Source organism: Heliangelus exortis, chromosome 17 (genome assembly GCF_036169615.1).
Source record: "Heliangelus exortis chromosome 17, bHelExo1.hap1, whole genome shotgun sequence".
Taxonomy (NCBI): domain Eukaryota; kingdom Metazoa; phylum Chordata; class Aves; order Apodiformes; family Trochilidae; genus Heliangelus; species Heliangelus exortis.
Genome location: NC_092438.1, coordinates 15,035,032 through 15,060,430, shown reverse-complemented (window position 1 = coordinate 15,060,430; position 25,399 = coordinate 15,035,032). Strand labels below are relative to the sequence as shown.

Sequence of the window (25,399 nt, the reverse complement as noted above, 5' to 3'; positions counted from 1 at the left end):
TGTGGGGTTACTGCTGGGAACCCCAATAAAGCCCGAGGAGCTGCAGCTCCCACGGCTCCCCCGTGCCTCCCGCTGCCTGCGCGGCCTCAGCAGGGCGGGAGGAGGGCACAGGGCCGCGGGTAGGGATCCACGGGGTTCCGTGGGAGAGGGAAGGCCAGCAGGAGTTTTAAATGGTTGCTCTTTGCCTTTGGGAGCCAGGTCCAGAAGTTTGGAATTTCGGAGCCCAAACTGTGGGAAATTGGGGAAAGCGACTGAGGGGACGAGTGCCTGAGGGTTCGGGTCTAAAGCAAACCCGCAGCCCGATTGTTGGTGGCGCTGTGGGGGAGGTTCCCGGGAGGGTGAGGGCCAGGGCCAGCAGACGGTTCCAGGGGGCACTCTGTGAGCCCCTCCAGGTGCGGACATTGGGGATTTCGGGGCTGATTTTTGACCAAAATCCCCGGAACGGGGCAGCGCGCGGGGGAGGTTGCGGGCCCGGGGCCCGGGTGTCGGTGCTGTCGTCACGGCCGCCTCCACCAATCGGCGGCGGCGCCTGCCCCTCCGCGGCTCCTGATTGGCCGCCCTGTATCGTCCTCATCTATAAATAGCGGGTGGCCGGGCAGGGCCTTTGTCTGGCGGCGCGGGGCGGCGGAGCGGCGGTGAGTGCGCGGGGCGCGTTTCCATGGCAACGGGGCAGCGGCACCGGCGCCGCTCGGTCGGGCCGGTACCGGGCCGAGACCCTCGGAGCTCCCCCCCTGCAGGATTCCCTCCCCCTGCAGGATTTCTCCCCGCCGTGTTCTCTGCTCCGCCCGCCACGGAGGGGAGGAGGAGGCCGGGCTGCCCGGCAGCTCCCGCGGTCCGGGCCTCCGCGCCCCTGGAGCAGGTGGGCCCGGTACCCCGCGGCGGGGAAACGCTCGGCACGGAAACCCCTCCGGGCTGCGTCCATCTGCGTTTGCCCTCCGCGTTCTGGGGAGGCCGGGCCGGGGCCTTGGATCTGCCGCGGGGAGGCCCGGGCTGTCCCCCGGGGCGGAAGGACGGACGGGACGGTGCGGTGCGGTGCGGTGCGGTCAGGTCATCAACGCGCCTGAAGCCTTCTGCGAGCCCCCGGAGGAGCTCAGGCTCCGGGCCGGGCCCGCGATCGTCCGGGCCTCCCTGATCTGCTCCTCCGGCTCCCCTGGGAGCTGAGCGGGAGGGAACTGCCGGGACAGCCGCCTGGTTCCCCGGGAGCCATTCCTGCCCCAGCTCCTGGGTTTTCCCGGGGATTTAGAGGGCACTGGGCTCTTCCTGACCCAGCTGAGCTCTGGGAAGGGCTTGGAGAGCAAAGGCCTCTTGCTGTCGTTCTTTTCTCTTGCTGCGTGAAACAAATGTGCTATTTGTGCTGTGCCCAGCACTTGTGTACGTTGCACACATCAGTGGGAGTGCCTGGCACTGGCACTGACACTGTCCCTGTCACTGTCCTGGGCACAGCTGGTGCTGGCCAGCCCCAGAGCAAAGGCTGCTTGATGTGTTCGTGTCTGTCTGTCTGTCTGTCTGCCTGTGCTCTTCCTCCCCCCAGATCTAACCCTGCCTGTCCTGCCCCTGGTGCTGCTCTCCTCTTCCCAGCTGCTGCCACTCACCCACGCGTGGGCCCGGGCTAGATCTGGGAGCTCACCAGGAGTTTTCCTCCCTGCTCAGTGTCAGGTGCTGGGTTGCAGCTCTGGGGGCAGAATCAGCGTTTTATGGGCGATGTTAGAAGTGTCTTTTTTTGTTGAATTATTGCCTAAATTCAGGCCGTGTCCAGGTGAAGCTTTAAACTGACCTGGGATGGAGTAAGCTGCCATGTTTGGCTGGGCTGGAGGGGCTGGAGCTGTCCCTGCCTATTGCTCTACAGATGAACACGTTCAGACTCAACCTCTACAAAAAAAACCCATGGGAGACACAAATCCTTTAATGACTTGGCATGCTGGATCCTTCTGCCTGCAGCAAGCACTGCTACTGAAGCACCAAGTCTCTGCTCTGACCAGTTGGGCTTCAACAGCACCAGTAAGAGGCTGGGCTGAAGGCTGCTGAGACCTCTCAGGTGATGACACAAGAGTGTGTGTGCTCTCCTGGGTCAGGTGTCAGGGGTTCTGGTACAGGGATGATTCCATGTTGTACATCTGGCCTTTGGGAGCCTCAAACTGCTGCTGTTAACCACCAGTTTCTGGGATCTGGTGTGTTCCCTTGGGCTGGGTTCAGCACCCTGCCCCTTCCAAGGGGTGAGCAGTGCTGGTGCTCCATAGGGGTGGCTGTTGCAGAGCTGGCAGCACACCCTGCTGCCAGGATTCCAGCTTTCTGGAAGGATAAGATACATCAGAACCAGTTTGTCTGGTTTAATTTTGGAATCTGCATTTCTTCAGCGGTGTCTGGCCTGAAGGAAGCTGAGCAGGAGGCCAGGGTTCCTCAGAACCTGTGTTCCTGTGCTGGCAGGAGGTGGCTGTGCTCTGGGGCAAGCAGGATGCTCCCCCCAGGCCCACAAGAGGCTCCTTGCTGAGCTCCAGCAGGGTTAAGTTTTTGCTTTGGTTTCCCTTCCCCACGGTGGGCATTCCCTGCTGCTGGGAGCTGCCCCTTCCCCCTGGGGACGTGTCCTGCAGGCTGGGTGCTTGCTCAGCTGCACCCAGGGATGGGTGCTCAGAGCTGCTGAGCGTGGAGGGGCAGCAGAGTGGCTGGGAAATGGCTCAGAAACTTGGGGATGAGGAATCAGAGGGTAATTTATAAGTGGGGTGAGCTGGGAGCCAGCAGCTGATGTGCTGGTGCTGGCCCTGTGCTGATGGGGGTGCAGCCCCCCCAGGGGACTGGGTGAGGAGGAAGAGCAGGGGGTGGCTCTCCAGTGAGTGCCTCCTGAGGAGCCAGGCAGCAGCTGAGGTCCTTGCTTGTCTGGCAAGGCAGCCCCTGGGGTGGTGGAGCACAAAGCTGATTATGGGTCCATTTTATAAATGAGGTGGCTGGGTTCCTGGCTGGGTTCCTGGCTGGGTGAGCAGGGCTGTGTGGATGCTGTGAGCCAGGTGTCTTGCTCCTGCTTCTGGGTGGATCTTGTGCATCCTGCTGCCTCTGAGATGTGCTCTTCCTTTTGTAAAAGAGGAGGGAGAACCCAGTTAGTTGTGGGGCTTGAAGTAAACCCTGGAAGGAGAGGAGTGGGTGAGTGGGAGCAGGAGCTGTCTGTAGCTCACCCAGCTGAGAGCAGCTGCTTTGGCTCTTCATGGAGCTCAGGAAAGGCAGAGCAGTGGAATCCACCCCTGCTTTGGAAGTTTCTCTTCGTATACTTGGTGGCAGGGAAGGCTTCTGTTTCCCCTGTGTGCTGCCTGATTTCAGAGGTTAACTGCTGTAATTCACTGCAGTTTTCTTCCAGGGGAAACAAAGTGTTCTGTCCTTCCAGCTGCCTGAAGGAGGGTGCTCCCCTTCCCAGGTGCTTCGCTCGGGATCTCTTTGGGATGAGGTGCTGGTACCCAGTGAAGGGGACAGGCTCACCCTTCAGTGCTGGTGCTGAGGTCCCTGGGTACCTTCCCCCAGCAGCCATTCTGGAGTGGGGAGCCCAGTGCAGGCTGTGCTGTGTTTCAGGCTGCTCTGAGGGTGATGTTGTGTGAATGCAGCTGATGTGGAGGTTTTGGAGGAGCGAGTGCCTGGTGGGCAGGGGCTGCTCCTCACCACCTGCCTGGCTCAGCAGCTCAGACTGCTCAGTGTTTCAGATCCCTCCCCTTGCTGAGGCAGCTTCCCCTGATCCTCTCCCTCTGATTCTGCCTTGCAGGTTGTCTCCTCCCAGCCTGAGCAGCAGCAATGCCATCAGCCATGGAGGGACCCGAGGGGGCAGAGGAAGGGGAAATCCTGCGCTACGAGGAAGCAGAAGATGACAGTGCCAGGTGGGTTCTGTCTCACTGGGTGGCACAGACATTCTCTTGGGAGAGGAGGGGGATGACCTTCCAGGTAAAGGAGTGATTTTTCTTCTCATCTGAAAAAGGAGTGAGGGACTCCAGTAGGTGCTGAAGCAAATATGTGTGCACTAAAATCTGCTGAGTCAAACCCTGCTGGAAGGGATGAAAGCTGCAAGCTGGCTAAGGCTGACATCAAGCAGTTATTTTTTGTCTCTGCTATCTTGCATTTCAGAAATGCTTTGGCCATTTAGCACTTGTGTTTGTGCCTTCCTGACCAAGGTGAGCCAGTTTTCCACGGCTTGCTGGGCAGCCTCCTGTGATAACAGCTTCTTGTTTTGAAAGATGACACTAGGGGTGAACTTTGCTCCAGTGAGCTGCTGCTGCCTTTAAAACACCCACTGGTCTAGGCAAGGATCTCATCCTGGAGGTCAGTTAAACAATAAAATTCACATGCATGCTCCAGTAGCCAAAGCTTCAGACTTAGAAAATAGGAGGGTGATGAGGGTGCTTCCCAAAGCACCTGGATGGGCTGATTGGCTTCTCTTCAACTTGCCAGGCTCAGTTCCCCCAGAAGTTAGTACTGCCTGGCTCTCCTGGCACCTCCAGGCCTTGTCTGCCTGCTGGCTGCAATGTTCAGGCATTCAGTGGCTCTGGAGTGTTCAAAGTCTGTCCTTGCAGCTGACAGGACCCTGCTATCTGCAGCAAGCCAGTCATCAAAACTGCAAGGTGTGCTCTGGCACAGTTCTGAGTGAGTCTACGTGTTGATAACACTGTGCTGAGCTCCAGGCAAGTCCAGTGGCTGTAACCTAAAATAGTATTTTTTTAGACAGGCAGCTTGTGGAAACCTGCAAAGCCAAGGTGTCTCAGGATAAATTAACTTCTGAAGGATGTTTCTGCCCTGTTCAGCCATTTGGCTCTCATGTCATCCCCTTGCACTTGATCCCCAAGTCAGAAAAGCTGAGTTCCTGCCTGTGTTTGCCATTTTCCTGAGCCCTTTTCCAGTGTGCAAAAGGAGAATACCCCTGAGGACCCCGTGCCCTTGAGCCTGCTCCAGCACTTGCTCCTCACAGGCTCCAGGCCTTTCTGTAGTACTGTTGGGATCCTTGGCAATTGCTTCAGCACCCTGGTGATCTCCAGCCCTCCCAAACTGGCAGCTCTGGTTGGCACAGGGACATCCACAGCAGAGGAAGGAGCTCCTGACTGCTTCCACCCTGCTGCTTCCTCCTGGTGGTGCTGCCTTCAGGGATCCCTCCTTGTACCTTCTCCACACTGGGCCTGAGGTGGTGGGGAATGGAGGGATCCCTCCAAACAGAGCAGGAACCAACTCCACCCAGTGTGTGGGAGGGGGTGACCAGAGCTCTCCTCTCTCCCTGCAGCCCCACAGACCTCTCAGAGCTGCTGAAGGAGGGCACCAAGGAATCCCACGACCAAGCAGAGAACACTCAGTTTGTCAAAGACTTCCTGAAGGGACGGATCAAGAAGGAGCTCTTCAAGGTGGGTGCTCCTCTGCTCCCGTGGCAGAGCTGCTCTTTGGCACAGCTGGGGGCTGCTGCAGCCTTGGAGACAGAGCCTTGCAGCTCTGTGCAGGGCATGGGGACAAGTCAGTGTCTGGGTGGCATCATCAGAGCTATGGGAGAGCCCTTGTCTGGGGCTTCTGCCTGGTGTGTCCCACAGGGGGCACCCAGCAGGGTGAGGAACTTGCTTCCCCAGCACGGGTCTGATCAGATGGAAGTACTTCTGGCCACCCAAGGCAGATGTGGCTGCAGCACAGATGCTGATGCCAGAAACTGTTCAGGAGTGGAATCCTGGTGAGATTACAGTGCTTATTCCACCCTCTTTCAGACTGGGCTTTTTTCCAGAGGCCTCAGTTAGGATTTCTGCCTCTTCTAAATAAAGAGATGGTGTGATCAGACCATGTGAGCAGGGTCTGATCCCAAAGGTCTTGGCATATACCATAGTTTCCTACAGCACAAGGCTGCTGGTGCTAGTTGTACCTTTTGGATGAAATTTGTCCCTGTGCCTTGCTTTCAAGGTAAGAGGAGGCCCAGAGCATGCAGCTGGCAAAATTAAACTCTCTGGTGCTGTGTAGATGTTGTGATGAAAGAAGGTAAAGAAGAGCCTCTGATCCTTCACGTGGTCCATGCTGGGTGTGGGTTCTCCAGGCTGGTTTTGTGTCAAGCCTGGGGGTTCCCTCCTGGTTTGTCCCCCCCCTGGTCGGGGGTTCTGGTCACAAGGAGCAATGTGCTCCTCTCATGAACACCTCCTCATGCTTTCTCTGCTCTCCCTGCAGCTGGCCACAGTGGCCCTGCACTTCACCTACTCTGCTCTGGAGGAGGAGATGGATCGGAACAAGGACAACCCAGTGTTTGCTCCTCTCTATTTCCCCCTGGAGCTGCACCGCAGAGAAGCCCTGGCCAGAGACCTGAGGTATTTCTATGGAGAAGACTGGAAAGAGAAGATCCAGTGTTCAGAGGCCACTCAGCACTACGTGGACAGAATCCATCACGTGGGACAGCACGAGCCAGAGCTCCTAGTGGCTCATGCTTACACACGCTACATGGGGGACCTCTCGGGTGGCCAAGTGCTGAAGAAGGTAGCCCAGAGGGCCTTGAAGTTGCCCAGTACTGAAGAAGGGATCCAATTCTACATGTTTGAGAACATTTCCAATGCACAGCAGTTTAAGCAGCTCTACAGAGCCAGGATGAATGCTCTGGATTTGGACAAGAACACCAAGGAAAGGATCGTGGAGGAGGCCAACCGAGCCTTCAGGTTCAACATGCAGGTACTCCAGCCCTTGTGTGTCACTGCTGCTGCTGCTTTTGGGTCTGGTTAGCTGGGTCAGACTGCTCATCCAGGCACTGGGCTGGGTCTGAGGCCACTCTGGGGCCCCTTCTTCTTGGGGGGAGGTGGGATTCTCCTGGGATGAGCTCTTCTGCTGGCTTCTGGAGACACAGCTGGTGCTGGCTGGGAATTTCACCCGTACTCCCAAGAAAACAGCCAAGCCTTTGATTAGGGCAAAATTAAGATGACTTCACCACAAGATTCCTGTGGGCTTTGTGGCTCCAAAGGAGTGGAGGGAGCAGAGCTCTCACTCTGAGACAGCCTCAGCTGGTTTGAGCACATTGCACCACACTGGTTACAATTCATCTCCTGTCTGACATGTTGTCCAACAGCCAAAAATGTCTGTAGCCTCTTGTTCCTTCCCATAGTACTTCCCCTTCATGAGACCTGACTGAGCTGCCCCCTGCCCCAGGGGAATGAGCACAGTGGTAGCTGCTGGATGGTGGCTTTAATCCGTGCCTGTTGTAGCCTGGTGTGGTTTAAACTGCTCAGGAGTATGGTGGGATGTGGTTGGTTCCTTTGTCAAGTATCCTTACAGGAACCCCTGGCCATGCACAGGAGCAGAGATCCCAGGGGAGGGTCTGCAGCAGGAGAGACAGGGGGCATCTCCAATGGCAGGGAGACACTGTCTGTCCTGCTCCTGGCTCTGACCTGGTGCTCCTGGCATGGGCTGTGTCCTCTGGGAGCCGATAGCATGTGGCACATGTCACCACAGCTCTGCCTGCTGGGTGCTCCTTGGGGACAGGGAGGGCAGGAGGGGCTCTTGCCTGTTCTCTGGGTGGTTTTTTTTGGGGCCTGGGTGGAAGCTGCCTGGCTCTGCCTGCTCCATGCACTCCCTGTCACCACTCCCAGGTCTTTGATGAGCTGGACAAGATTGGGAAGTCACTGACAGAAGAGGCCCAAGAGGGAGGCTTTCCAGTCCACGATGGAAAAGGGGACATTCGGAAATGCCCTTACTATGCAGACAAACTGGGTATGTCCTGGGCCACCACAGAGCTGCCACAGGTAAGTGGCTCCCTGCCCTGACACTGCTTTCTGTGTCCCAGCAGGCAAGGCAGGACCTGGCTGTCCCTATCACACTGCAGTGGCCCTGGCAAAGCAGCCCCTGGTGCAGCTGATCCTGGTGTCCTGCATGGCTGTGGTGGCAGGAGCTGCAGCCTGGTACCTCTTGTGACAGGCACACCCTGCCCTTCAGACTGTTCCCTTGCTGCTGCTGGTGAGTTGGCTGCAGGCTGGAGTAAGAAAAGGAGCAGGAATCCTGCAGGACTGTCCAAGACACTTTGCACACTGGTGATGCAAGCACTGTAATGTCATGTCCTGAGCTGCCTGGTGCACGGGACTGAGCTGGGGTGAGGATCCACTGCAGCACTGCCCTGCCCCACCTGGGCAGCTTTTAAGGCTAGAGGTGTCTGTCCTGTCCTGGCTTCATGTGCTTGGCTTCTCATCTCCCTCCCAGGGGCTGGAGGGAATCTCTTGCCCTGGGCTGCAATCAGAATGTGTCATCAGCCTTCACTGGGTTTCCTGCCCCCAGGCACGGGTGGTTTGGTCGTGCTCTGGGTCCCTTTGCTCAGAGGTGCAGTGTCCTGGGGACCAAGTCTGGTGTTGGAGGAATGTCCCTGGGTCTGGGGACAGGACTGAGTGGGTGGGGGTATGAAGGTGACAAATGTGTATTGTGCAGCAGTGGAGTGGGGGGTTGGTTGGTCTGTTTTTATTTCTTGAAGCCTTGCCTGGATTAAAGAGTTGCAATGCTGGAGCTGGGAAAAGCTGAAACACAATCCTGGGAGAATGGGTGAACTGTGCCTTGAGGTGTGGGGGTGCAGAAGGCTGGGGAGGAGGTGAAGGGGGGAACAAGGGAGTGGGTACAGACTCCCATGCTGTTGTACTTCTCTCCTTCTGACTCCTGGGGCACCTCTCTCCTTTTCAGCTGAGTTCTTGGGCACAAGAGGAGCTGTCTGAGGGGCAGCTGGGGAAGCTCCACCTGCAGCTCAAGGAGGGGCAGGTAAATTCCTGCCATGGGCTCTGCTGCCCTTGCCCGGGGGAGGCAAACTGCAGCTCTTCATCTCTGCTTGGCACTGCTGTGCCCCCCTTGCCCTCCCTCCTCATCCCCAGCTCCGGGGGGGGTGGATCTGCTGCGAGCGTGGAGCAGGGGAGAAGAAAAGATGTAGCTGGAGTTGAGGGTCTGTTATTTATTTACATTAAAACACTGACTAGTGCCACAGTTCCACCTCACAGCAAACAGCAGCAGTGGGCTGTGTTTGCAGAGCTGTGTCCCCAGAGACCCCCCCAGCCTCGGGCGGGGGGCTGCACACCCCGGGGCTGGGGGCGGGAGGAGCAGCCACGGAGAGGCTGAAAACGCCTCCAGGGTTCTTCTCCTCATCTGTTCGAGCTGCTGGCAGCTCCTGCCCTGCCTGCTCCTCCCCTTCCTTCTGCCCCATAGCAAATGAGCAAAAAATACCACACATCCCCCTATGCAGGGCGGGACCCCCGAGGGTGCAGCTGGGGGGGTGCAGGGGGAGCTGGGGGGTGTTTGCCCACAGAGCTGGGGGTTTGGGGAGTTGGGGATCTGCTCCAGAGCTGCGAACAAACTCCTCCCGTGCAGCGCCGGGGCGGGCAGGGCAGGGCTGGGCCATGCCGGGTGCGGTGTGCGGTACCGGGGGGGCAGGAGGAGCTCGGGACGGAGCTGCGGAGCGGGACGCGAGGGCTGGCCCCGGCAGGAGCCTCCAACGGGGGGGCTGCCCGCCCCTCCTTGGGAAACAGCCTGGGACCTCTCACCTCTGCCAGGGCCCTCGGGAGCCCCCCTAAAACAGCGCTGCCCCCCCTGCCCGGACCCCCCTGCCCTGGGAGGTGTGGGGAGGGGGCTCCTCCAGCAGCTCCTCCCCCGGGGCCGGGCTCTGGAGCACCGGGGGGAGCAGAGGGATGGTTCCCCCCCTCCAATCCTGCCTGCTGCAGGGCACAGCCCCCGCACAGCCCCCGGGCTCCCCCTCTGCCCCCCTCGCCAACCCAGCCGCTCACAGGCAGGACGGGAGCACGGGAAGCGGGAGCAGGAGGGATCGGGATGGGATCCAGAGGGAAGGGGCCGGGGGAAGCCAAGGGGTTGGTGCGGAGCAGAGGGAGGGCAGGGGGAGAGGGTCGGGCGGTGGTCCCGGGGCTGTTAGCACATGCGCTTGTAGGTGTAGATGTAAGCCTTGCAGTTGGGACACGTGTGTGTCACGTCCTTGAAGTCATCGAAGAGGCAGGGGATGAGGCAGCAGCAGAGATCACACCTGGGCAGAGGGTGAGGCAGAGGGCTGTGAGCTGGGCACGGGGTGGGGAGGACAGACAGAAGTTGGGGACTTTGCTCTGGAGCGTGGGGGAGAAAGGTATCTGTGTCCCTGGGGGCCACCAAAGACTCATCCCAGCCTGGATTAGCTTGGGAGGGACCTCAGATATCATCCAGGCATCCTCCCCAGCATGGGCAGACACCTCCTACCACACCAGGTTTCTTCAAGCCCCATCCAACCTGGCCTTGAGCACTGCCTTGAGCACAGCCATGCCCCCCACCTCCCCATCACTCTTCAGGGCAGCACCAACCCCCCTGGCCCTTGGGTGCTGCTGTAGGGGTAAGAACATCATCAGTAAGTACCTGGGCACCTTGTGGAGGGCAGGGGTGGCCCAGTGGGACACATGCAGGTGACCGGGCCTGATCTCTGTGCCCCTGGGGCAGGAAACCCATCCCCTCCCACTGCCCCTCCTGCTGCCAGCCCTGGGCCACAAGGACAGGCTGTGGCACTCAGCTCTGCCCTGGGCCACAAGGACAGGCTGTGGCACTCAGCTCTGCCCTGGGACACAAGGACAGGCTGTGGCACTCAGCTCTGCCCTGGGACACAAGGACAGGCTGTGGCACTCAGCCACAGGGTTCTGGGGCTAGGGATGGGTGGGTGGCTCCTGCACTAAGGGCAAACCCCAAAGTGGCCCTTCAGCAGTTGCACCCTCTTTCCCCTGGCTTCCTGACAGCTCTCCAGCCCCTATCACCCCAGGAACCTGCCTGCTGCCCCAGCAGCCCCTCCATGCCCAGGTGCTTGGCCAAGGGCACTGGGGGCAGCAGGAGCAGAGCTGAGCACCCACCCCCACTGTGGGGCTCTGAGTGCAGCACCTACCCCACGAAGCAGCAGAAGAAGCCAAGCAGGAAGCTCATGAGCCCGATCTCGTAGGAGATCTTGGTGGTGATGGCTTGCTGGCAGTGGGGACACACGGTCTGCACGGGGGCTCCCTGGAAGATCTCTCCCTGCAGCACTGTCACCGTGGTGGCCGTCCCCGATGGGACCAGCACTGTCGCCGTGTGGCCACCGGGAGAGGGGTAGTGACCAGGAGCAGGGTAGAAGCCCATGTGGGGGTGGGGGCCCGGGGGTGGGTAATAACCTGCTGGGAGGAGGGAGTTGCAGAGGTGAACATCACTGTGTGCAGCAGGAGAGCTCAGACCCTTGCTGGGGGGGCTCTGCCCTCCTGTCCCCCCACCACCTCGGGCAGGACATGGAGCCAACCCCCCCGCAGGCTCTGTACCCCCCATCCCACCCCAAGCAGTCTCACTGAACCCCCCCTGATTCTCCCCACACACACTGCCCAGGGCACCAGGAGACTTCTGCCCGGGGGGTGTGTGGGGTCCTTGTCCCCCCCTCCTGCTTCCTGCAGCCCCTCGTGGTACTCACCAGGTGGCACGTAGGGCCCAGAGCCATCTGTGGGCATGTGGGGGGGCACGAACCCTGGCTGGGAGGGGGGCTCGTAGGGGGGGGGCCCAAATTCCGGAGGGGGGATGGGAACCCCCTGGGGCTGTCCCACGACAGGGGCAACGCCATCTGAAAGGGAAGAGAGTCAGCAGGCAGGGGGGAGGTGACAGGGCCGAAGGGGGCTCAGCAAAGTCACCCCAACCCCTGGAACAGCTGGGATCCCCCCTCCCTCCCCCAGTACCTGCTGCAGGGGGGGGGCCGTGCTTCTCCTCTATCAGAGGTGCTGAGGGGCCTCCTGGGTAGGGGGGAGGAGGGTCGTTGGACATGGCTCAGGGCAGCCCTGCAAGGACAGAAGCTTTTAGAAAAGTCAGAGCCCAGCCTTGGGCTGCACACAGGCAATCCCTGGGGAAGGAGGTGGCAGGGGGGCAGGTGCCATGGCCATGGCCCTGAAGATGGACAGGCTTTGACCCAGGCAGTGAATCTGAGGTGGGAATGTTCCCTCTGGCTCTGCAGGGCTTTCCCAGGAACATCTGTGCACAGCAGCTCTGTGCTGGGGCAACACTGGGATGGAAGCACAAATCATGGAACCCCATGGGTTTGGGTTGGAAGGGACCTTAGAGCTCACCCAGTCCCAACCCCCTGCCATGGTCAGGGACACCTCTCACAGCTCAGGTTGCTCCAAGCCCCATCCAACCTGGGCTGAGACACTGCCAGGGATGGGGCAGCCACAGCTTCTCTGGGAAACCTGGGCCAGGGGCTCAGCACCCTCACAACAAAGAATTCCTGGAAGCTGCAGCCTTATGGCACCACAGATGGAGAAGAGCTGCCCCTGCCTTGCCCCCAGCTCCAGCCAGCAGCTCCACACCCTGCAGGGGACAGGCAGGACACCCTGAGCACAAAGGGAGGGGGAGGCTGCAGCCCCACAGCCCAGGGCTCTCCAGCTTCTCACCAAGTGAATTAGGGTGGGACCACCTTTAACAGCTGGAGGCATCATTTTAGCTGGGGTAAACTTTACCTGTCCTCTTCCTTGCAGCAAGGAGCTCAGAGGCCTTGGCAGAGCTGCCCTGCACAGTCTGGGAGCTGGGTTATCCCACTGGACCTGGGTGAGAGGAGAGAGCAAGAGACTGAGTGATGGAGAGGGGGCAGTGCTGCCAAGCAGCTCTGAGCTGAGCCCTCCTCTCCTTGGCAGGTGGAAAATCCCCCCCACACCCCTCTGAGCACCAGGGAAGTGCAGTGACACCAAGGGACTCAGTTTCCCCGTGTCACTGGCACCATTGTACCTGGTGGGATGTGACACAAATGGGAAGCTGCTGACTCAGTGCTTGGGAAGGCTCCCCTGGGACACGGTGACATTGCTGTCACTGCCTGGGGGAGAGCTGGTGAGGCACAAACCTCCTGCTCAGCTCAGCCCCGGGGGTGCTTGTGCAGGGCCCTGGGCACCATCCTGCTGGGGACACTGCTGGGGACACTGCTGGGGCAGGAGAGGCTGTGAGGGTCCCTGTGGCCCCGGTACCAATGCCAGGTGCTGGTGGGGCACAGCCACCTCCCCAGCATGGCACAAACCTGGTGGGCAGCAGGCACTGCCCAGCCCTGCCTGCACTGAGCCCCCCACCTGCTCACCTTTGCTTTTTTCCTCTCCTGGTTTTCCACAGCCCCCGAGCAGCCTCCTGTAAGGTGGCAGGAAATGTAATCAGGTCACCAGGCTTTGGAGCAGCACCATTACCCCGTCCTGAGAGCAGGATGCTGATCCAGAACCTGAGCAAAGCCTGGACCAGCACAGGTCCTCCCCAGGATGGCCACATTTCCTGACTAATATTCCTTGTTGGAATTCTGAAGTGACAGACTGCAGACACCCAGCTTCAAAGGGCAATGTGGGAATGGTTGGGGGTCTCCTTCCTCCTGGTTTCCTCTCCAGTTTCCTCCCTACGAGGCAGAGGGAGCAGAGCTGGATGGGGCACAGCAGGGGCAGGGAGAGGCACCCAGAGCCCTCCTTCTCCTGCAGTGACCTACAAAGCTACAAACTGGGCTGTACTCTTTTTAGCTTCACTGGGGATGTAAAGAAAAGGAGGATTTTTGTTTTTTTTTTCTTCTGATAGTAGCCAACTGACCCACCCTATGCACCCAGGAGCCTCAGACCTGACTGACCCTGTGCCTGACCAAGGTTCCCCTGAGTCCTGGGGATACCATCCTGCCAGAGAGCTTTCCCTGTGCTCCCGGGCCAGCTGAGCTGTTCCTGTGTGACAGATCTGCTCCCATCACCACTCAGCTGCTGCCATCCCAGAACATCACAGCTTTCAACAACACTCCCTGGGCTGGCAAAGCCACTGGAGAGAAAATTCAGGAGAGGAGGAGACCAAGAGGCAATGTCACCCAAATGCTCCAGAAACACCACTCTGATGGAGCAGCAGCCCTGGGCTCAGGAGCAATGAATCCATCCAGGGAAAGGCATCCAGGAGGGTGATGCTGGAGGGGTACAGAGCTGCTCTGCTCTGACTTGGCAGACTCAGCCACCCCTAAGGCAATATTCTGCTCATTAACAGAAATCCATAAAAAGTGAGGTGCTGGTTGTGTGCCCTTCCTGGGAGACAAAGACAACCTGCTGCTTCTAAGCCTCTTAGAAACTGTTTCTCCTGTGCTTTTTCTCATCTTGCTGTGAGAAGCACAGAACCACTCCAGCCCATTTCAGGCAGAGAGCTCCATGGGGAGCAGGGGGCCCAAGACTTAGACAGAAGTGACCCTCAGATGGGAAGAAATGTTCCTAAAAGCTGCAGAAATCACATCCACACCAGGGCTTACTGGAATAACACCACTTACAGACCAGCTGAACACCTAGGGGGGGAATAAAAGCTTTACAAATAATTTTGACCCAGTTTACCAGGCTTATATTCAAGATCTGATGGAGTCACCAATTTCTAGTGCAGGTCCTTTGGGAGCAAGGACCCTCTGCAAGATCCTAAGACTCAGAGAAGTCAGTTACCAGGAAAAGGATGGACAGAGGACCCAGACCCCCAGAGCAGGGTGTAACCCCCAGCCACCAGAGCTCTGTGTGCTGGGACCAGGGAACACCAAGCCACCAGAACAGGTCCTACCTGACCTGACCAATGCACAATATAACAGGGAACACCACCAAGGGGACAGTCACAGATAATTCCTGTGCTGCCTGGAGACCCAAAGATTTGGTCCATTAACCCCATCCTGCCCAGGCAGCAGCTGTGTGTGCCCCAAGGTGCTGCCTCACAGAAAAAAAAACCCAGGGTGAGACCAGGCTGAGGCTGGACCTGCTGGGCTGAGTGCTCCCTCTGTGCCCCCCCTGTGCCCCAGAGCAGACAGCTCTTACCTTGAAAGGGAAGAGAGCAAAAATCCCTGATGGAAAACCTGTACCGGTGGTTACTTCTGCCTGGGTTTTATGCGGAAAGAAATTAAAAAAGAAAAAAAAAAGATGTTTTCCTTGTGAGGGAGCCAAACTTCCCCCTCAGCCTTGCCTCTCCACCCGCATTTGCTGCCTCCAGGCTGCACAAAGAGTCTCCCTGGAGCCAGGAGGGAAGGAATAAACAGCCAGCAGTGTTGCAGCCTCCTTCAGAAAGAGGATGCCCTGGCAATCCTTGCCCAGGCTCCATCCATCCCCTCCTTTTCCCACTGTTAACCCCAGCAGCACCTCCTCAGCCCATCCTGGCCCTGGGCAAGGCAGCCAGAGCTCTCAAGCCCAGTGCAGAGGGAACCCCAAGTTCAGGACTAAAGGGAAGGTCGGATCCTTCCCTGTGATTCCCCAAGCCTCCAGCAGCCGGGCTGTGGGCAGAACCACAGCTTGGGTTCTCCCACACTTTTGCAGTCAGATTTCAGCTGCAGAAAGCTGCTGCTTGCAGGAGGATCAGGCACTTCCTTCCCTGCAGGGATGGAGAGCTCTGCTGGCAAAGCAGGACAGGAGCTGCCCTTTAGCAGGGAGGGCTGCTCACCAGCCAGGCAGCCAAACTCCTCACTCTGCTCCACAATATCTGTATTTTCTGGAGAAACATCCCCGGTGCAGGCCTTTACCTTGGGACCTTGGAGATGTCTGTGTGCCACTGTCACCCGGGATCCCTGCTGGCAGCAGGTGCTGTGCCCAAAGCAAGATTTCTCTGAGCATTAAAATCCAAAGCACCCTCAGACCCCCTCCACAGCACTGCCTGAGCTCAGCTGTCCTCAGACAGGGATGCAAATCACTGCTCCATGCAGCTCCTCTGCATGGACATCAGGAAAACTGGACACAAAACCCCCTGCTTAGGAGAAGGGTGGTTTATCCTCAGCACCCACAAAGGGTTACGTGTGGGAGGAGCTGCTGCTGCCTCTGGGATTCTCTCCAGTGCTCTCTGCTTCCAGATGGGCTGACCAAGTGCTCCTTGGCTCTCCACACTGAGGCTGCAGGAACAGCACTGCCAGGGCCTGCTTAACCTGAACATTTAAAGAAAAACAGTCCAAAAAGACAAGAATGGACTGGGGCAGCTCTTTGCTCCCTGCCACAGGGTCCCATCAGCAGCACTCAGGTGCAGGGAGCACCCTGAGTCTGCAGGGCTCAGCAGCTGATGGTGACACCCATGGGGACTGAGAGGCAGCCCCTGAGCTGCCAGCGAGCAGAGAGCATCACCCCACACCTCAGAACTGAGCCCCACATTCAGGGCTCTGGGGAAGGCTCAGGTGTGGTGCTCAGAGCACTCTGGACCATCAGGGCAGCTGAGCCCAGCTCCCAAAGGACAAACAGCTCCATGGACAGGGAGCTTCCTGCAGCCAGGAGCTGCTTTCTGTGCAGACCTGACCTAGGGACACGGCTTCATGAGAGAAGAGAGAGCACAACACCCCCAGTGTTCTCTTGGATGCAAAACTGCAGCTTAACAGAACCATTAAAGACAAACCTGAGCTCCTCTGCACCTCAGCAATCTGCCCCAGAGAGACCTGGATGAGAAAAGGAGGGTGCTGGGAGCCAAATCTCTGGGCAATCAGAGAGGTTTTCCCTGAGACTTCCACCCAAGTTCCCAACCAGTCCAAGCCAACTCTTGGTAACATCCCTGGGAAGGCACCAGTGACAGCAGCAGCCCCAGAGTCCTGGGCAGAGACTTCAGTTTTCCCAGAGAGGGTAAGTCCTGCCTTACATCATCCATCTGACATCCCATTAATAGTGTTAGTAACACAAACCCCATATCCTAGAGCCTCCAACACCACTGACACCTCTGCAGAGCCCCAGACAGCAAAGTTCTGCTCTTCAGTGACCTGACAAAAAGGGATCCCCTGCTGTCACTTTGTGGCTCCTCTCTTGCACAGAGCAGATGAATACACAATGATTGCTCTCTGCCTCTCAGAGCACAACTCTAGATTTTACAGATCTCCTTTCCAAAACTCTACTAAAAATATTTTATTCCTTTATGCACCCCAGTTTCTCATTACTCTTCAGTCTACACAATTTTTGGAGAGAAAGTCAAACAATACAGCCCCAGTGTCTCTGAATCAAACTGATTAGATGGGTTATTCCATTAAATAAGTCAGTGAGCTCCAAAGGAGGAGGAAATTAGAGCCATAAAGGATCAGCACTTTTGTGGTGATGTGGCTGCATTTTGTTTCAGAATTAATCAGAGCCCAAGAGCCTGCTCAGAATTCCCTTGCAGATTTTGCAACGCACTGAAACAATTTTTGAAGACACTGGTGGTGATTCCACATCCATTTTCCTCCCCAGTGAGGGACACACATGTCCCAGCACTGCTGTGTTCCTGCCACAGGACCAGCTCCTGTTCTAACACCACTGGCACTTTCTGTCCTCTCGCAGAGCTCAGCCCTGGCACCAGAGAAGCTGCTGATGCTCAGATTTCACAGGTACAGGGTCACCTTCTGCTGTTTTCTGAGGACTGGTGAGAAGTGCTCCGTGTCACTCCATTTTATTTAAGGCCACCTCTTGCTCTTTTTGCCAAGCAGTAAAGCAGCAGTGTGTGTAAGGGCTGAGACCCCTCCTGCCCTCCCCAGCCCAGCTCAGATGGGCTGCTCAGAGCCAGACAGCACCGTCCCAGTTCACAGAGGACAGAACCAGTTGGGGTGCCCAACACCCAGCGTGTGGCCAGTGCTGGGCAGAGCAGAGGCTTGGGGGGAGCCCTGCAGGACACCCCTGGGGCACCCACAGCTCCAGCTGCTCTCCTGCTCCCCAACACGAGGCTCCAGTGCTCCCCTTCCTCCGCTCACCAGGGGATGGGGACCCCCAGGAGCATCCCAGGCAGGGGGGGTAGCACAGCACAGGCAGAGCACTGCCCTTAGCCTGTGGATTCCTCCTGACATGGTGATGCCCTGAAGCCCAGGGGCTGCTAAGAGGGTGCCCTGCTGCTCAGCATTGATTGGAGAGACAATCAATAATGTTCAACAGACTGATTTCCATTCATCACCAGCCAGAAACCTCATCTCAAATTACCAGCACTACCCCAAACCCAGCTCTCACATCCATAATTTACCTGCTGTGGGTTCTGGCATGAGCAGATTTTACAGCTGCAGTGAGCAGGGCTGCCCACATCACAACAACTCATTTATTCTCAGAAAGGCCAATTTAATCTGGCAGTGAATGTTCTCAAAGCCTCCTCGCACAGAAAAGCTTTTATCCTGGTTGGCTTAACAGCAATACAGCAAATCCAAAAACGTGGAGGGTGCTACAGGACACTACCCTTGTGCTTTTAGTCCTCTAGTACTTTTGTCCAAGAAACTTCTCTTGGTAACCAGAGACTTGGAAAAAACACAGAGTGCCTCTGTTTGGTTTGTTGTTTTTTTTTTTTTTTTTTTAAACAGCCAACTGTGTTTTCAAGGCTCAGGCCACTTTCCCCTTCCATACAACTGTGTCTTGACACAATGAGCTGTGCTCGTTGTAGGACTAAAAAGCAGCAAAGATTATTTGCTTTGCTGCAAATATCAGACACCACGTTGCTTCCCCACAGCCCGAGCAGCAGCAGCTCCCATAGCACTCCCTGCCTCTGGAAGGTGACTTTCCCAGCTCCACTACAGAGGAACAAACTTCAGGAGAAACTCAAAAACCCTTTCTCTGGGTTAAGAAGCTCTTTAAGTGCACCACAAAGCAGTCCAGAGAGAGAGCATCCTTCTGCTCTCCAGCCTCTGCCATCCAGGGGAGGGGGATAATTAAGGAAGTGATCAGAAAGCTTTTATTTTTCCATTGTTTTTAAGTTCCAATTAATATTTTCCCCTTCCTGAAACAGTCTCAGCTCTGCAGTGAGAGTCACCAGTAACCTGCATGGCACAGGCACAAGGTGTGACCGTCACCTGGCTCTGTCCCTCCCAAAGGGCAGCACTGGGGGGCCAAGCACTGTCACGGGGAACTCCGGGGGCTAAAAAAGAGGTTTAAAAGCATTACAATAGACAAACATGTACCAGGAGAGCCCTCTGTGCTCTTAAGAGTGTCCCCATCACCTGCTGCTGCTGCTGGAAAAGCTGGAGCAGTGCAAGGGTCACAGCCTGGATTATGTCTGAGAGGGTAAGGACATGGCCCAGATGGAATCCAACATTTTAGGGTGATTCAGTAACTCAGGAACAAGGAAAAAATCCAAAGGAAGCAGAGCATTAAAACAGGCCAGAGAAGAGAAGAAAGAAAAAAATAAGAGAAAAGAAGAGAGAAGAAAAGAAGAGAGAAGAAAAGAAGAGAGAAGAAGAGAGGAGAAGAGAGGAGAGGAGAGGAGAGGAGAGGAGAGGAGAGGAGAGGAGAGGAGAGGAGAGGAGAGGAGAGGAGAGGAGAGGAGAGGAGAGGAGAGGAGAGGAGAGGAGAGGAGAGGAGAGGAGAGGAGAGGAGAGGAGAGGAGAGGAGAGGAGAGGAGAGGAGAGGAGAGGAGAGGAGAGGAGAGGAGAGGAGAGGAGAGGAGAGGAGAGGAGAGGAGAGGAGAGGAGAGGAGAGGAGAGGAGAGGAGAGGAGAGGAGAGGAGAGGAGAGGAGAAGAGAGGAGAAGAGAGGAGAAGAGAGGAGAAGAGAGGAGAAGAGAGGAGAAGAGAGGAGAAGAGAGGAGAAGAGAGAAGGAGGATGAAAGAGAGGAGAAGAGAGAAGGAGGAGGAAAGAGGAGAAAAGAAGAGAAAAGAAAAGAAGAGAGAAGGAGGAGGAAAGAGGAGAAAAGAAAAGAAGAGAGGAGGAAAGAGGAGAAGAGAGGAGGAAAGAGGAGGAAAGAGGAGGAAAGAGGAGGAAAGAGGAGGAAAGAGGAGGAAAGAGGAGGAAAGAGGAGGAAAGAGGAGGAAAGAGGAGGAAAGAGGAGGAAAGAGGAGGAAAGAGGAGGAAAGAGGAGGAAAGAGGAGGAAAGAGGAGGAAAGAGGAGGAAAGAGGAGGAAAGAGGAGGAAAGAGGAGGAAAGAGGAGGAAAGAGGAGGAAAGAGGAGGAAAGAGGAGGAAAGAGGAGGAAAGAGGAGGAAAGAGGAGGAAAGAGGAGAAAAGAGGAGAAAAGAGGAGAAAAGAGGAGAAAAGAGGAGAAAAGAGGAGAAAAGAGGAGAAAAGAGGAGAAAAGAGGAGAAAAGAGGAGAAAAGAAGAGAGAAGAAGAGAGAAGAAGAGAGAAGAAGAGAGAAGAAGAGAGAAGAAGAGAGAAGAAGAGAGAAGAAGAGAGAAGAAGAGAGAAGAAGAGAGAACAACAACCAAACAAAAATAAAAAACAAACAAACAAAAAACCACCAAGAGAACAACACAACACCCCTTGTTCCTTTCTGTCAGGAACCAGTGTCTCAGGAACAGCTTATTCAGACACCAGGAAACTGAGAGAGCAGCAGGGAAGAGCTGAGTCAAGGCCACTTCAAAAAGAAAAAAAAAAAACCACAACAAAACACACACACACAAAACCAAACACACAACAAAACAACCCAAAAGGGAAGGAGAGAAAACCTGGAGAGCAGCTCTTCTGGCTCCTGGAGATACGAACAAGCCAACCCAGCAGGTAATGGCCAATCTTTATTTTTAAGAGCTCTGCACACAGGGCACTGCCAGGACCCTTCTGCTGCTGCTGGGGGGCAAATTCAGCTCTGCCTGGATCAGGTAAAGTTGGACACAGACTGCTCAGCACCAGCATCCCAAGGATTTGCAGGCTGGATGGGTGCTTTCTCAAGGAACAGTGCAGTCCTTCTCAGGGATGCTCCCAGCAGAGGGTGGGAGGTGTTTCCCTGCCCCATGCTGAAGGGCAGGAGGTAAAGCCCGACCTGCAGAGGCTTCTTAGGGCTCTCCACAAAGACCTGAGCAGAAGAAATGTCCCCATCTTGCAGCAGCCCCAGAGCTGCCTCTCTTGCCCCCAGTTCAGTTCTGCTCAAGCCTCCCCCATCTGCCAATCTCTGTTCCCTGACCTAAATGAAATCAATTTTACAATAATTCTCCCCGGGACAGTAATCTTATTCCCTCCCCCATAATCTAAAAGATTATACCTGCTCTCCAGATGTGGGGTTGTGAGAGGCAGGACAAGGGATTTCTGAGCCATGAGGGATGGGTTTTAATACAGTTTTATACAATTTAATTCAGTTCCTCAGCCAGCCCTCACAAACAGGGAGGAGGCTGGAACTTTGCAATCAAACAACTGTGCTTGGGGAAAAAAAAAAACAAAACTCCAATTCATTTTATCTTGCAGTGTGAGGTTAATTCTGTCAGATTAAAGCTGCAAAGGGGGAAGCACGGGGTGTCCATGCCTGCTGCCCCCCTCCAGCAGCTCCCATGTCCTCACCCACCAGCTCTGTTCCCAGCAAAAGATTCAGATGCCAAATGCCACAAACTGGGGTTTCCTTTGGGATGATCCAAGCAGCAAACACCCCCTGGGGAGCCCAGAGCTCACAAACACAGTGCAGGGGGAGTCTGCACACACAGCCCAGCTCCAGCACAGAACCTCTCTGCTCTTCCCCTCTACACCCACAAAACTCTCCCAGCCTCAGAGGGGGTTCTGGTCCACAGAAAGCACTGGAAGAGCCTCTCCTGGAGCCTGCACAGGTCCCGCGGGCAGGGCAGGGGGATGGACCCAGCAGACCCAGCCTCCTCCCAGCACTGGGACTTACTGGGACAGCTACAACACGAGGTCTTTGCATGCAGACCCAGCCTTGGCTCTGCCTCCCAGAGGAGAACTCAAGGGAAGAGTCCCAGAGCCAAGAGGCTTTGCCCCTGGTTCGAATTTTTGGGAATTCTTTTCCTCTCCGAGCACACAATGCAACAGGAAAATCAAAGTGAAAGCTGCCAGAGCATGGGGTGTGCAGGTACCAAGGATGGGATGGATGGGATGGAGGGAGGGATTAAATTATCTTAACCTGTAGGAGAACTGCATATTATTCCATTTTCTGACCTACAAAAGAGGTAAAGGAAATATAACTGTTTTTAACCTTACAAATCACACCAGGTAACAGAGAAATTATCACTTAATTAGCAGGGAAAGCCCCAGCTTCTCCATTTTCTGGTGGTCTCAGGTCTCATCAAGAGGCACAAAGCCAAACACAGCTGTTCTTCACACTTCCTGACATGCTGATTACACTGCCATCTTTTGGGGCTCTTTCTTGTATTTTCTCACCTGAAATCAGGCCTGCAATGAGAGTTCAGATCAAAGACAGCTGCACTAAAGCAGGGCCTCCCTGGAGCTGGGAGCCACGAAGCAGCTTTGCACAGCTCAGCCTGGGAGAACACTCCCTCCTCCCAGTTTGATGAGGAGTTGCAACACTTGTCTAGAAGCTCAAAGGTCTATTTGTTGCCTTTGTTATTATTTTAATCCCCATATTATGCAAATACTGTTTGCTCCCTGTCATCAGTCTCCTCCTGGGCTTGGTGCAAAGCTGGGTAAATGTGTGTCTGCACCCAGAGGAACCCTCCCAGTGCTGAGGGAACGTTCAGCACACAGACAGAGCCATGGTAATACCCAAAGTGATGCACAGCCCTGCTGCAGACTGAAAAAAAACGTGATTAAAAAGTTTTAAAAACTTCTTGAAAACTAGGATATTCTCTCCTGATGAAGGCAATTTTAAGAATTCAAATGCAGAGCTTCACAAAGGTACCACAGCCAGATGCAGAACTTCTAATTTCATACTTCTCTTCACACATAAGCAAAAAACTCATCTTGGAGATGAGCTCATGAGCAGACACCAGCAGCCTGTGTATCTCCTTCTAAAACCACCCATCCCCATGCTGGAATATTTCTGCATCAATCATATCCTTTAAATACAAGTATTTATCTGCTAAACTCGCATCTGAAGCAGGGGGGGAAGAGCCTTTTACATAATAAAGTGATTTTCAACCCTTCTCTTGTGTTGTTTGTGAGCAACACACAATGGGAACACTTCTGAAGATGACACCACTGTGCCAAGGACCCCAAGCCCCTGAAGTCTGCACAGGGTGGGTGCTGTGGGCAGGTTCTTGCCTGGCCAAATGCCCTTCAGCTGCAGGAGTGCTCCCAGAACACATCTCCCACTCGTGTTTCACTTTTAAGGAAAGCAGCCACACACAGTGCCCGTGCACAGGGAGCGTGGCTGATGAGGGAGCTCTGAGAACATGCTCAGAAACCACCACAGGGTGCTGGGGAGACACCTTCCCTCTGTCCCCAGCTGAGAGGGAGCTCTGGGCACAACAGGAACAGGAGGAACCGAATTCCAGGTGCAGGACCTGTTGAGGGAACACAGCAAGAAACTCAGCAGTGTTCCCCCTTCCTGGGCAGGGCTCGGGTTCTGAGAGAGAAGCTCCCTCCCTGGTAGCAGTCCCAGTCACACCAGTGGCAGGATCTCTTGGCTCTCAGCCCGTGAACTTGCCCATCTCAGCACCTCTCTGAGCAGATGCAGCCCCCACAGCAGCTGGGGGGCACTGAGGGTGTTTGTTCCCCTTCCCATCACCCAGGGGACATCTGGGGACATTTCTCTGTCACCCTGCCCTTGCTACAGCCTCAACCCCATCTGTGCTCACACAACACCCCTACACAGTCTTGTCCATTTCCTGAAGTGTTGTCTCCCTGCCTCCCAGCAGGAATCCCTTCCTTGCATCATAACAGGAGGAGGACAGAGCAGGTAAATGCTTCCAGGGATTTCCTGGAGCTCACAGACACAGATACAACGTTTTGACAGAGGAGCCTTTAGGAAAGGGAAGTTTTCAGCCTGCACTTTCCACACTGACACGAGTTTGTTTAGCTCCCAAAATGACTGACAGACATTCTATGGTTATATATTACCCTACATAGCACTCACTGTAGTTCCCCCTCCTGCCTGCTCCAGTCACACACTCTGGAAGGCAGAAGGGCCCCAGCTGAAATGAAAGCCCCATTCCAAGCACGTGCCTCGAGAGGGAACAAACAGGAGGGCACCCTGCATATTCACAAAGTGTTCCTCAGCAAGTCTGAAGCACAGCCCAAACTCACTGCAGTCATAATTTAAAACATTTCCACTTGAAATCATTGTGCCTGGTATTTGAGGCTCAGCCTGGGATGTGACAGCCACCAGTCCCTCACCATTTCTCACTGGCACAAGGAGACCATCTCTGAACAACTTTCCCAGCAATGCCTGGTGCCAGGGACACAAACCTGCACTTGCAGCCACTGGGAGAAGTTTAACCTTGGCCGTGACTGCTGCAGACAACCCAGAGGATGCCAGCCTGGCAGTGTCCATCACAGTCTGCCTGATCCTGCTCTCCTGCATGCCCTTGATACCTTCGCAGGGTCCCAAGCCCCATCCCTCCATTTAGCAGCACAGCCAACCCACTGTGCTTTTCATACAGCAACCGAACACCTCCTTCCCTTTCCCTCTCCAGTCCCCACGGGAGGCAGGACCAAGATCTCACCACTCTAATGCCTGAAGGCCTCCCAGGCTCCCTCTGCATTTTCTGTGGGTATCTGTCAGGGTGCTGCCCTCCCCACTAGCTGGACCAGCTCTCCTCATCCCCAGGGATCTCACTGCCCGTGTACGGATGGACAGATTCATCCCCATCATCATCATCCTCATTTCCCTTCTTGATGGCCAAAACATTTGCGTTTCCTTTGGCTCTTTAAAGCGGGCTCATCGTTCCTCAGCTCTGAGCAGGCATTCCCAGGCTCCTCTCTCCCGAGCAGGGATGACTGGAATCACACACACACGATGCCCCGGCCCGGCTCCCTCCTCTCCCGGGGACATCTCAGGCTGCGGATCATGTTCGCTGTGCCCTGCTGGCAGCTCCTCTCCGCAAGCTGGCACCGCCTGGGCCGGAGCTCTCTCCTTTCTGGGGCAGGTCCCTTCCCTCCCCTTCCCTTCCCTGGCCTCGCTTCCCAGCCGATTCAATTTCACCCTCTGCCCGCTGTTCCAGCGCACCCCGACCCTGCCCTGCGCTGCTCCGCGTACGCACACGAAGCTCTGCACGGCTTTAGTACCACCCCGAGTCAATCTAGGGCACCTACGGGCAGCGCTGAAGCCCAACCGGGGGTCCCCGGGCTGCGTCCCCGGTCCCCAGCTCCGTCGCTCCGTCCTCTGCCCCGCTCCCCGGGACGCGCGGCCTCCAGCAAGGGCTGCGGCCCCGCCGGAGCGCAGAGCCCGGAGCAGCCGAATCCTCCCCCAGAGCCCGAACCGGCCGCTGATTCCCATCCCTTCCGTTGGTACCAGCGGTGCCGGGGCTGCGCTTCACCCCCGCTGCTCGGTGTCCGCACGCCCCCCGCCAACCCCGCTGCCCGGAGGCCGCCGCGGCCCGCCCGGGGCTGGGGGGCACAGGCCCCGCTGGGCCTCCCCTCCCCTCCCTTCCCTTTCCTTCCCTCCCCTTCCCTTCCTTCCCTTCTCCCGTCCCTCCCCGCCGCTCCCACCCGGGCCCTGTTCCCGACCCCCGACCCCCGCCCCGGTCGGGGGGGAAGCACCTACCGGCTGCGGGCTCTCGGCGGCGGCTCCGGCACCTGCCGGCTGCGGGGCGGGGCGAACCGGGGCGGGCGGTACCGCGGCGGGGCGGGCCAGGGCCGCGCTGCCCCTGCCGGGGGGTCGGGGGCTGCTTCCTTCCCTTCCCTCCGAACCGGGCCGCAGTGCCGGGGTCATTTCCTCGCTCCGGACCGGGGCCCGTTCT

At 56.5% G+C, this 25,399-nt stretch overlaps 2 protein-coding genes across 6 annotated transcripts; one reads left to right on the top strand and one right to left on the bottom strand.

Annotated features, from left to right (window-relative positions):
- The first annotated feature begins 797 nt into the window (after window positions 1-797).
- On the top strand, window positions 798-8,874 carry HMOX2 (heme oxygenase 2). Of its 4 annotated transcripts, none has more exons than XM_071761264.1 (6): window positions 798-859; window positions 3,740-3,851; window positions 5,240-5,357; window positions 6,154-6,645; window positions 7,557-7,677; window positions 7,754-8,457. In XM_071761264.1, the coding sequence occupies exons 2-6, from the start codon at window positions 3,769-3,771 to the stop codon at window positions 7,876-7,878; spliced, it is 939 nt and encodes a 312-aa protein (XP_071617365.1). In that variant the 5' UTR covers window positions 798-859; window positions 3,740-3,768; the 3' UTR covers window positions 7,879-8,457. The 4 variants fall into 4 exon arrangements, with proteins under 4 accessions (XP_071617365.1, XP_071617364.1, XP_071617363.1 ...); XM_071761263.1 differs by lacking the exon at window positions 798-859 and adding an exon at window positions 8,629-8,874 and having other exon boundaries at window positions 3,734-3,851; window positions 7,754-7,920; XM_071761262.1 differs by lacking the exon at window positions 798-859 and adding an exon at window positions 8,629-8,874 and having other exon boundaries at window positions 3,734-3,851; window positions 7,751-7,920.
- A 1-nt stretch (window position 8,875) lies between these two features.
- CDIP1 (cell death inducing p53 target 1) lies at window positions 8,876-25,323 on the bottom strand. Of its 2 annotated transcripts, none has more exons than XM_071761265.1 (6): window positions 25,204-25,323; window positions 12,423-12,506; window positions 11,649-11,747; window positions 11,390-11,536; window positions 10,841-11,105; window positions 8,876-9,967 (listed from the first exon to the last, which is right to left on the bottom strand). In XM_071761265.1, the coding sequence occupies exons 3-6, from the start codon at window positions 11,731-11,733 to the stop codon at window positions 9,856-9,858; spliced, it is 609 nt and encodes a 202-aa protein (XP_071617366.1). In that variant the 5' UTR covers window positions 11,734-11,747; window positions 12,423-12,506; window positions 25,204-25,323; the 3' UTR covers window positions 8,876-9,855. The 2 variants fall into 2 exon arrangements, with proteins under 2 accessions (XP_071617366.1, XP_071617367.1); XM_071761266.1 differs by having other exon boundaries at window positions 10,841-11,102.
- Between the last annotated feature and the right edge of the window lie 76 nt (window positions 25,324-25,399).